Consider the following 12296-nt stretch of genomic DNA (forward strand, 5'->3'; position numbering starts at 1 on the left):
GGCCACTCGACCCAACCAAATGTTTTTTCTGCATTTAATGAGAACAGTGATCCCTGAACCGAATGCTGCTGAAAAGCTTGAATCATATTCAGCAACCTCCTGACATCATTAGAGGATCTTCGGCCTTTTATAAAACCAGTCTGATCGTCGCTAACAATGGAAGGCAGCACAGTGTCCAATCTTAATGCTAGAGCCTTGGACAAAATATTAAAATCAGAGTTTGGAAGTGAGATGCGCCTATAAAAGGCACATTCCTCTGGAGTCTTCCCCTTCTTAAGAATGAGAGAGATATTAGCCTGTCTCAACGATAGTGGGAGACAATCATGGCTGAACTTAGGGATAGCCAGCACGGATTTGTGAATGGTAGGTCTTGCCTTACAAGTCTTATTGAATTCTTTGAGGAGGTGACCAAGCATGTGGATGAGGGTAGAGCAGTGGATGTAGTGTACATGGATTTTAGTAAGGCATTTGATAAGGTTCCTCATGGTAGGCTTATGCGGAAAGTCAGGAGGCATGGGATAGAGGGACATTTGGCCAGTTGGATAGAAAACTGGCTAACCGGTTGAAGTCAGAGAGTGGTGGTAGATGGTAAATATTCAGCCTGGAGCCCAGTTACAAGTGGAGTTCCACAGGGATCAGTTCTGGGTCCTCTGCTGTTTGTAATTTTTATTAATGACTTGGAAGAGGGAGTCGAAGGATGGGTCAGTAAATTTGCAGATGATACGAAGATTGGTGGAGTTGTGGACAGTGAGGAGGGCTGTTGTCGGCTGCAAAGAGACTTAGATATGATGCAGAGCTGGGCTGAGGAGTGGCAGATGGAGTTCAACCCTGTCACGTGTGAGGTTGTCCACTTTGGAAGGACAAATAAGAATGTAGAATACAGGGTTAACAGTAGAGTTCTTAGTGAGGTGGAGGAGCAGAGGGATCTTGGGGTCTAAGTTCATAGATCTTTGAAAGTTGCCACTCAGGTGGATAGAGCTTGTAAGAAGGCCTATGGTGTATTAGCGTTCATTAGCAGAGGGATTGAATTCAAGAGTCGTGAAGAGATGTTGCAGCTGTACAGGACATTAGTAAGGCCACATTTGGAGTACTGTGTGCAGTTCAGGTCACCTCACTTTAGGAAAGATGTGGAAACTTTGGACAGGGTGCAGAGAAGATTTACCAGGATGTTGCCTGGAATGGAGAATAGATCGTACGAGGATAGGTTGAGAGTGCTAGGCCTTTTCTCATTGGAACGGCGAAGGATGAGGGGTGACTTGATAGAGGTTTATAAGATGATCAGAGGAATAGATAGAGTAGACAGTCAGAAACTTTTTCCCCGGGTACAACAGAGTGTTACAAGGGGACATAAATTTAAGGTGAAGGGTGGAAGGTATAGGGGGAATGTCCGGGGCAGGTTCTTTACCTAGAGAGTGGTGGGGGCATGGAATGCGCTGCCTGTGGGAGTGGCAGAGTCAGAATCATTGTTGACCTTTAAGCGGCAATTGGATAGGTACATGGATGGGTGCTTAAGCTAGGACAATGTTCGGCACAACATTGTGGGCCGAAGGGCCTGTTCTGTGCTGTATTGTTCTATGTTCTATGAGACATCAGAGGTAGGTTCTTTATGCAGAGAGTTGTGAATGCATGGAATGCGTGCCAGTTGTGGTGGTGGAAGCAGAGTCATTGGGGACATTTAAGCGACTGCCGGAAATGCACATGGATAGCAGTGAGTTGAGGGATGCGTAGGTTAAGTACCATATTTTACATTAGGATTAAACCTCTGCACAACATTGTGGGCCAAAGCGCTGTTCTGTGCTGTATTTTTCTTTCTTCTAACTATCTAACTACATCTAACATCCTAATAACTACATCTACAAAAAATAACATCAAATTAAATCAAATACAATACACGTTAGAATGGGCTCTACCCCTGCCCACAGGGGGCACTTACATATCTCAATAGCACTTTCATACTTCCTTCCAGCTTGAGCCACATCCCAGACTCAGGCCAAGAAGAAGGAGAAAAAGATAATTGTCTTAACAAGGAAATTTAAAGTAAACACTCTACCCACCCCCAAAAATACATTATCACATATTAATATCAAAATAAAGGGATTCAGCAACCCCTCACAAACAAACAGGAGAAAAAAAGAGAAAAAACACTATTGTCCTCGTCCTTTCAGTTATCTAATCTATTATCATGTCCAAAACGTTTTTTACTTTTTCTGGGGAGGCAAAAGAAAGCCTTGACTCCTCACACATAAAGCGAAATACCACTGGTACCATACGGAATACTGGATGCCAAGATCTCTCAGTCTTCTCTTGGCTTCATTAAAGGTCTTCCTTTTCCAAATTACAGCTGTAGAGAAGTTCTGGAAGAACACAATCTTCGAACCATTGTGGATTAAAGCCTGTGGATCTTTTCCCTTCATTCTGGAGGCTTCCATAACTTTAACATTATCTCTATAGCTGTGGATTCACACTAGGACTACGCGATGCAGCTGTTCTGAGTCAGACTTGCACATAGCAACTCGATGGGCCCTTTCAACTTTTACCTGGTCAGATGCAGCCTCCAGGCCCAGGTATTAAGGCAGCCAGCTTCAAAGAAGCTCGCTGGCTGGTCACTTTCTTCCCCCTTCAGCAGCCCCACAATACAGACGTTCTTTCTCCTATCTCTGTTGTCGAGGATGCCGACCTGCTCCTGTAAGGTAAGTACCTGTTTTTCCAGCATTCGAATTCTTTCCTTTGCAGAATCGATCTCAGTGTCAGAAACCACCGTCATCCTTTCCACTTCTTCTGTTCTTTGTCCTTGGCCTTCCAGATGCACCACTTGTTTCTGCAGCATGGCCGAGATCAGGTCCAATCTGGTGCGGAACTCCTCTTTGATTGATGTCTCAATCATCTCTCGCTGTTTTGCAAACTCCGCAGCCAGGGCCTGGTAAGGGAACGACTCTGAGGGACTACAGGAGGAAGCTGCAGCTGCAGCCGCGGAGCTGTCTGACTTCACAGGTGAGTGTCCCATGGGTTGGGACTTGCTGGGGCCTTTATCTTTAGTCATATTTTTTGATAAAACAAACTTTATAAAAGAAATTATATAGGATATCTACATTCAAAAACTCTTTAAAGATCAAATTATCATAGAAATTATCACAGAAATTATTTAAATGGGGAGGTGAGAGTGCTACTTTGCCTGAACTGAGGTGCAGAGCTCAGCAAAGCAGACTACTTAGATCACTGCCATTTTGGATCCTCTGCCAAGAGCGATTTTAAGATTTGAGTACATAAGTAAAGATGTGTTGCTGCAGTTATATAGAGTCTTGGTGAGACAGCAGCTGAAATACCTCTACAATTTTGGACTCATCTAAGGAAGGAAGTACATGTCATAGAAGGAGTGCAATTCAGGCTCTCCAGATCATTCACTGGCAAAATTGGATTGTTTTATGAAGAGAGATTGAGGAGACCGGATCTGTAATCACTACAGCAAAGAATGAGAGATGATCTTGTTGCAGAATATAACATTCTTACAGGGTTTGATGGGGTGGAGGTAGGTAGGATGTTTCCCCGGCTGGTAATTCTAAAAACAGGTGACAGTCTCAGGATAAAAGACAGCCTATTTAAAATTGAGAATCTCTGGAATTCTCTACCCAGAAACATGATGGGAGATGGAATATGCAGGAATCATGACAAGAGGGAGAATTTCAGCTTTGATTTAATTGAATAGATGAATGGGCTTGATGAGCTAGATGGTCTACTTCTCTTCCTATGTTCCTAAATCTCCTCTGCACTTGTTGTTCTAACATTCTCCTAATATTGTTCCGAAACCTTTTTGATTTTCCCAAGTGTATTTGAAAAACGATTGTGCTACATGTTTCCCAAATTGTTGTATTGAGATGCTCTCATTAGAGCATTACTATCAGAAGACTTGTAGAATATCTCCTGCCTTCCATTCCTTTCCTACTACCTATGTCAATTTCATTGAATGGATTCATATGAAAATCAGCTTAAAATTCTTGGAAATGTCTTAAAAAGGTAAAACAGCAGTACTTACCCATTGGTTGTGAGTCACTGGGAATCTTGAATATTTTGTTGTTGACTTTCACTTCCCCAATTCTATATTCAGGTTCCGATAGTTGTAAATCTTTACACAGTTTTGTTAAGATCTGGGAAGGCTTCAGGCAGTCACGCCATGCATTGTAACCTTGTCTACAAATCAAATAGGACAAAATACAATCAAACCAGATAGGTGAGGAAACCGCTTTGGTTTATGTCACTTTTAGAAAAAGCATTCCTGGTATGTGGGCATCTCTGGCTAGGCCAGCATTTATTGCCCATCTCTAACTGCCCAGTGGTACTTAAGAGTCAATCACATAGTTGTAGGTCTGGAGTCATATGTAGGACAGACCAAGTAAGGAGAGTAGTTTCTTGGGCATCATTCAGCTAGTTTTTTATTGAATAAAGCTTCACCACCTGCCATGGCAGGATATGAACATGACCCCAGAATATTAACTTGTGAATCTAAATTGCTAGTCCAATGATATTACCACTACACCACCACTTCCTGAAGCCAACTTAATTTGACAAGTTGAGGGTCCCTATTAATTGCATAACAACCCTAGGTGTCTAAAGTGGGACCATTATAGGTCAGCTTGGATATGAAAAAAAAATCATTTTCCTGTGGTTTTGCAAGATAAAGGAAGTCATTTTGAACTCCAACATGTAATTTCTTGCAACCAAAACAGAAAAATTCAGCAGGTCTGGCAACATATGTGGAGACAGAAATAGAGTTAATGTTTCGGGTCCAGTAAGACTCTTCCTCAGAGTTCTGTTTGTTTTACATTTCCAGCATTCATGGTGTTTTGCTATAATTTAACGTGATATCCTGCAGCCATTTCACATTCTGATTTTTTTCTTTCTGTCTATATAATGCTTTGTGTGCAAACCAGAATTGAAATAAATAATTTTAATGTACCTTGATTAATTTATAATTTGTGAACTAATGTAACAGATTATTATTTCAATGATTCAATAATACCTGTTAAATCTAATGTTTCTATAGACTGCAAAACCAGCAGAATTTAATTCCTTCCAATTTTGATAAGCCACAGAGCTTCAAAACCTTGTTCAAAAATAAAGATCATTGTTTAATCCGATCAAGGAGACCAAATCTTTTACTTTTGTGGACTATGGTTTGAAAGTGAGATAAAATAGATAGTGCTTTCAAAAATAGAAAAGATACAAGGATCTATTTGTAGTTTTGGAAAAGCAAGTGAGACTAACTACTGTTTATGAAGTAATTTTACTTTTGGGGACACTGTGCGCAGATAAATTGGCAAAACCCGGGTATGTTTAGAGCAATTCTGCTGACAGGCAATCTTTGATTTTCATTTCACACCAGTTGTTGTGGGTTCAGGACAGCACAGCACCTTCTGATTTGGACTACCTGCAGTTTAACACATGTCCTGTAAGTAGGGATGAAGCAGAAGAAGGAAGATGTCCTACAAGCTTACAGCATCAACATCTCTCACTCTTTCTCCTTGTCCTTGAAGAATTGCCCTCGCCAACCCTATTGAAAAAGCTGGGGATCCAACATTTAGAGGTTACAAAAGGAAGAAAACTAAAATCTACAGGAAAAGACTGACCCCTGGATCCAGCCAAGCAATTAGTGAACTAATTTGTCTGCTTAGGAATCAGTCTGCTTAGGAACCGGCTTTTTCTTTAATTCACTTGTGAGACATGAGCCAGTATTTAATTCCTGTCCCTAGTCACCCTTAAGATGCTGGTGGTAAGCTGCCTTCTTGAACCGCTGCACTTCTTTGAAAAGGTGACGAAGGAGGTTGATGAGGGGAAAGCGGTAGATGTGGTATATATGGATTTTAGTAAGGCGTTTGATAAGGTTCCCCATGGTAGGCTACTGCAGAAAATACGGAGATATGGCATTGAGGGTGAGTTGGAGGTTTGGATTAGGAATTGGCTGGATGGAAGAAGACAGAGGGTAGTAGTTGATGGCAAAGTTTCTTCATGGAGTGCCGTCACCAGCGGTGTTCCGCAAGGATCTGTTTTGGGACCATTGCTGTTTGTCATTTTTATAAATGACCTGGAAGAGGGGTTAGAAGGTTGGGTGAGCAAGTTTGCGGATGACACGAAAGTCGGAGGAGTTGTTGACAGTGAGGAAGCATGTGGCAGGTTACAGCAGGATATAGAGAAGCTGCAGAGCTGGGCAGAAAGGTGGCAGATGGAATTCAATGTAGCTAAGTGTGAGGTGATTCACTTTGGGAAGAATAACAAAAAGATGGGGTACTGGGCTAATGGTCGGATACTTGGTAGTGTGGATGAGCAGAGGGATCTTGGTGTCCATGTACACAGATCTCTGAAAGTTGCCACCCAGGTAAATAGTGCGGTGAGGAAGGCATATGGCGTACTGGCTTTTATTGGTAGAGGAATTGAGTTCCGGAGTCCTGAGGTCATGATGCAGTTGTATAAGACTCTGGTACGGCCGCATCTGGAATATTGTGTGCAGTTTTGGTCGCCATACTATAGGAAGGATGTGGAGGCATTGGAACGGGTGCAGAGGAGGTTTACCAGGATGTTGCCTGGTATGGAAGGAAAATCGTATGAGGAAAGACTGAGGCACTTGGGGCTGTTTTCACTAGAGAAAAGAAGGTTTAGGGGTGACTTGATTGAGGTGTACAAGATGATTAGGGGGTTAGATAGGGTCGACAGTATGAACCTTTTCCCGCGTATTGAGTCGGGTATTACAAGGGGGCATAGCTTTAAATTAAGGGGGGGTAGATATAGGACTGATGTTAGGGGTAGGTTCTTCACTCAGCGAGTCGTTAGTTCATGGAATGCCCTGCCAGTAACAGTGGTGGACTCTCCCTCTTTATGGGCATTTAAGAGGGCATTGGATAGGTATATGGAGGATAGTGGGTTAGTGTAGTTTAGGTGGGCTTGGATCGGCGCAACATCGAGGGCCCAAGGGCCTGTACTGCGCTGTATTCTTCTATGTTCTATGTTCTATGTTCTATGTGCTATAGGAAGACCTACAATACCGTTTGGAAGGGAACTCCAAGATTTTGACCCAGGGATAGTGAAGGAACAGCGATATGTTTCCAAGTCAGGATGCTGAAAGGCTTGGAGGGGAAATTGCAGTTGGTGCTGTTCCTGTGTATTTGCTACCCTTGTCTTTCTAGACTATTGATGACAGGAGTGCAATTGATATGGTTCATGTGGACTTCAGTAAATGCAAGTTGACAAACCACATCCAAAATTAATTTTTAAATAGGAGGCAAAGGATGATGGTGGAGAGTTGTTATTATTGTAGATTAGATTCTAGTGTGGAAACAGGCCCTTTGGCGCAACAAGTCCACACCGACCCTCCAAAGAGTAACCCACCCAGACCGATTTCCCTCTGACTGATGCACCTAATGCTATGAACAACTTAGCATGGCCAATTCACCTGACCTACACATCTTAGGACTGTGGGGTGGAAACCAGAGCAAACCCACGCAGACACAGGGAGAATGTGCAAACTCCAAACAGACAGTCACCCAAGGCTGGAATCGAACCTGAGACCCTAGTACTGTGAGACAGCAGTGCTAACCACTGAGCCGCCATGCTGCCCTGAATTGTAATTGGAAGACTGTGACCAGCTGAGTACCACAGGATCAGTGCTGGGACCCTTACGTACATGAATGATTTAAATATGAATATCAAAGGTTTAATTAGTAAGTTTGAAGATGACATGAAACTTGGTGATATTGTTGATAGTGAGGAGGATGGTCTCAGGCTACAGACTGATATTGATCAGCTAATAAACTGGACAGAACAAAGGCAGAAGGAATTTAATCATAATAAGTGCAAGGTGGTGCATTTTAGGAGGTCTAATAAGGGAAGAATAGACACAATGAATGGTAGGTCTCTAGGGAGTACTGAGGAACAATGGATCTTGGTGTACAAGCCTATAGATTCATGAAAGTGTCAGCACAGTTAGACAGGATAGTGAAGAAGGCATTTAGGATGCTTGCCTTTATTAGCTAGAGCATACAATATAAGTGCAAGGAAGTCTTATTACAACGTTATAAAACATTGGTTGTGCAACAGATGGAATACCGTATACAGATTGGTGGCTACACTATCAGAAGGATATAATTGCATTGGAGAGGGTGGAGAGGAGATTCACCAGAGTTGGGATAGAAAATCTCAATTATAAGAAGAGACTGGATAGGTTAAGTTTGTTTTCTTTGGATCAGAGGAGGCTGGTGGAGATCTGATTGATATATGCAAAATTATGAAAGCACAGACAGAATAGATTGTGAGAATCTCTTCCCGATGGCAGATGTATCTAAGAGGAGGAGTAAGTCATTTAGAGAAGCTCTGAGAATTTTTTATCACTCAACAAGTGGTAGAAATATGGAACATGCTGCATAAGAAGATGGTGATCTCCTTTACATCGGGGAGGTAGAATGCCAACTTGCGGATCGTACCAGAGAATATCTCTGGACACCTGCACCAACCCCACCGCCCCATGGCTAAACACTTTAACTCTGCATCCCACTCCACCAAAGACATGCAGGTCTTGGGTCTACTCCATCGCCAAACCCTAACCACTCAATGCCTGAAGGAAGAACGCCTCATCTTCCGTCTGGGACCTTGTAACCACACGGGATCTATGTGGATTTCATCAGTTTCCTCATTTCCCCTCCCCCCACCTCATCCAGTCTCAACCCTCCAACCTGGCACCAACCTCTTGATCTGTCCATCTTCCTTCCCATCTATCCACTCCACCCTCCTCTCTGATCTATCACTTTCACCCCCACCTTCATCACATTCCCAGCTACCTTCTCCCCCCCCACCCATTTATCTCTCAGCCCCCCAGGCCCACAAGCCTCATTCCTATTGAAGGGCTAATGCCCAAAACATCGATTCTCCTACTTCTTAAATGCTGCAATACCTGCTATGCTTTTCCAGCACCACACTCTCGACTCTGATCTCCAGCATGTGCAGTCCACATTATCTCCTGAGGATTGTGGGATGTATTAGGTTATGGCATATTGGGCTATGAACCAAGTGCAGGTAAAGGGATTTAGTGTTTGTTGCATAGACAAGGTATGCTGAAGGTTCTGTTTCTATGCTATATGCCTCTGACTCTAAAGTCTGATCATCACAAATAATATGAGGCATTATCAAAGAAAAGAAAAGGACTGTGGAACCAGTTCACCTCATTTTGTGATTTTGGATTGGTGGTGTACTGTGTTCCTCTGATTATTATCGCTTCCACTCCACTCATAATATTTGTGTTTGCTTTTTCTTGTGTCTACATGTGTCTTTGTATGCGTCCATGTTTATGTATGTATTAATGCATGTTAAATTATATATAGTAGAAATCCTGTATCCATTCTTAAAAGTTGTTATAAATAAAACTATTTTCTTAGTAATGAAAAAAATTGATGTGCATATTTCTTTAACCTGAATTGCAGAGTTTGGTAGAATTGGACAATTCAATGATTTAATTAAAAGTCCATACTTGTGACAACGCTGAGAATAGTGTGTTTTGATTTCCAGTGCATCATCCCCAATCGGTTGTAACAACTTTTAAGGGCACTTTGGCTAGAATTTTGGAACATAAACAATGTAAGATTAATTTGGAGTCAGAGTAAGTGATAAAGGACAAAAGATAAACACCAGGTTTCATACTTGAAAGAATATAAATAAGATGGCACTAGGAGCTTTAAAAGTCTTCTACAGTGGAAGAGCTACCAAAATTGACATACAAGAGGTCCAAAAGCTAAGTTTTGAACTGGTGAGTAAATTAGAAGTGGAATAGCCTCCAGGCTAAAAAGGAGAAATAATTGAAAGCAGAGTGAGTTTTGAGAAGATTTGTAGCTCAGACCCCTTGGCATCATGGTAGCCCACAAATCCACCAACACACTAAAACAGCAGCTAATGAACTTGAAAGACCCTATACAGACAAGCAAAACTAATATCATTTACAAAATACTGTGCAAGGACTGTAATAAATACTACATTGGACAAACAGACAGAAAACTAGCCACCAGGATACATGAACACAACTAACCACAAAAAGATATGACCCTCTCTCACTAGTATCCTCACACATGGATGAGGAAGGAGACCACTTCGACTGGGACAACACATCCATCCTAGGACAAGCCAAACAAAGATACGCACGATAATTCCTAGAAGCACGGCATTCCAACCGGAACTCTATTAACAAACACATCGAGTTAGACCCCCATCTACCACCCTCTGAGAAAAGGAACAGGAAGTGACGTCACCACAGAAATGACATCACCAACCCAAACATATACATAGAAAGCTGGAATTTTTCAGCATTGCTTCACCTGAGGCCCACTGAAGATAACAAAACATCTGGAAATGAACCTTGCAGCTCAGCGAGCAAACCCACATCTGAAAGCATAGTATTTGTTCTTTACAGAGTTAAAAGAGAGACCAGGTGCTCCAAGTAGTGAGACACTGGAATCAGTTCATACTGAGTTAGTTAAAGCAGCTGGAGCATGAGAAAGTGAAGAATCTGGAGAGAGCCGGGAAAACTTGGAAAGTGAATTGAAATTAAAAGAATGGAAATGAAAAAGAGAAGGCTGAAACTCTTAGTATCTGCCCTGTCAAGTCCCTTAAGGGTCTTTTGTATGTTTCAATAAGATTACCTTTCAATCCTCTAAACTTCAATGGATGTCGGCCCAATCTGCTCAATCATGCAGATATCAGTTGAGTCAGTCTTCTCTGAACCATTTCCAAGGCAAATATATCATTTAATTTTTGAAATAAGGAGACTAAAACTATACAAAATACTTTTGATGTGGTACCACCAATACTCAGTACAGCTGAAACTTCCACTTAGATGTTCCATTTCCAATTCTGATCTCTTTCTCTGTAGCTTCTGTGCAGTTGTAACATTGGATTCTGCATTCTGTTCTGCTACCCTGATGTACTTTGTATGGTACAATCTGCCTGTACAGCACACAAAACAACACTTTTCACTGTATCTCGATACATGTGATGACAATAAATCAATCGATCTTGGCAATAAATGACAACATTCCATTCACCTTCCTAACCATTTGTTGTACCTACATATTTACTTTGTGATTCAGGTATCTGGGTCTCTTTGTGCCTCAAAATTCTGCAATCTCTCCTGCTCTATTAAATAATATGTACTGTTGAATTGAACAAGTTTACATTTATTCATTTTATTCCATCTGCCAAATATTTTTCTGTATCTATATCTATTTGCAGACTCCTTCAGTATTCTTGATACAACTATAGGAAGATGGTTGTGGCTGATGGAGGTCATCAGTACATCAATGCAGGAATTCCTCAGGGCAGTGTCCTGGGCTCAACCATCATCAGTTGCTCCATCAATGAACCTTCACTCCATCATAAGGTCAAAATGGGAATGTTCACTGATGACTGCATGATGTTCCATTTGCAACTCCTCAGGTACTGAAGTTGTCTATGACCAAATATACCAAGACCTCGACAATAGCCAGGTTTGGGCTGAAAAATGGCAAGTAACATTTGTGCTTACACATATGTCAGGCAATGACCATCTCAACAAAAAACAATCTAACCTCCGGTCCTTGACATTCAAAGGTATTACATCGCTGAGTCCCCACTACCATTATCCTGGGTGTTACTGCTGACTGGAATGGTAAATACACCTACTAAATACAGTGGTGAGTAACTCACCTCCTGACTCCCCAAATTCTGTCCACCATTTGCAAGGTACAGTCAGGAATATGATAGAATACTTGCCTGGATATATGCAATTCCAACAACACTCAAGAAGCTTGACATCATCCAGGACAAGCAACTCACTTGACTGGCACCGCATCCATTCCCTCCACCAACAACACTGAGTAGCAGCAGTGCATACTATCTAGAAGATGCTCTGCATAAATTCATTAAAGATCCTTAGGTAGCAAACCCATGAACACTTCCAGCAGATACAGGGAACACCACCAACACCTGCAAGTTTCCTTCCAAGCCACTCACTTGGATATATATTACCGTTTCTTCAGTGTCACTGGGTCAAAGTGCTGGAATTCCCTCCTAAGACATTGTGGGTCAACCTACAGCACATGAACTGCAGCCGTTCTAGGAGGCAACTCACCACCACTTTTCAAGGGCGACCAGAGACTGACAATAAATGCTGGCTTAGCCAGTGATGCCCATGTCGCATGAATGAATGAAAAATATTGTTACAGAGTAGAAAGACGTAATTTGAGCTTGATTTCCAAATGAGCATAGCACAAAGAGCCAATCTTTTGCCTTCA

At 41.9% G+C, this 12296-nt stretch overlaps 1 protein-coding gene across 2 annotated transcripts in view; it reads right to left on the reverse strand.

The window, feature by feature from the left end:
- Positions 1-12296, reverse strand: part of fer1l4 (fer-1 like family member 4) — a 368573-nt gene that overhangs the window by 98140 nt on the left and 258137 nt on the right. For both annotated transcript variants that reach the window (XM_087994630.1, XM_087994631.1), the window contains exon 38: positions 4031-4185. In XM_087994630.1, coding sequence (XP_087850756.1) covers positions 4031-4185 — 155 coding nt within the window. The remainder of the gene's footprint in view (positions 1-4030; positions 4186-12296) is intronic.

This window comes from Chiloscyllium plagiosum, unplaced genomic scaffold (assembly GCF_037043375.1).
Source record: "Chiloscyllium plagiosum isolate Xiang-an unplaced genomic scaffold, Cpla_swu_hap1 HiC_scaffold_15, whole genome shotgun sequence".
NCBI classification, from domain to species: domain Eukaryota; kingdom Metazoa; phylum Chordata; class Chondrichthyes; order Orectolobiformes; family Hemiscylliidae; genus Chiloscyllium; species Chiloscyllium plagiosum.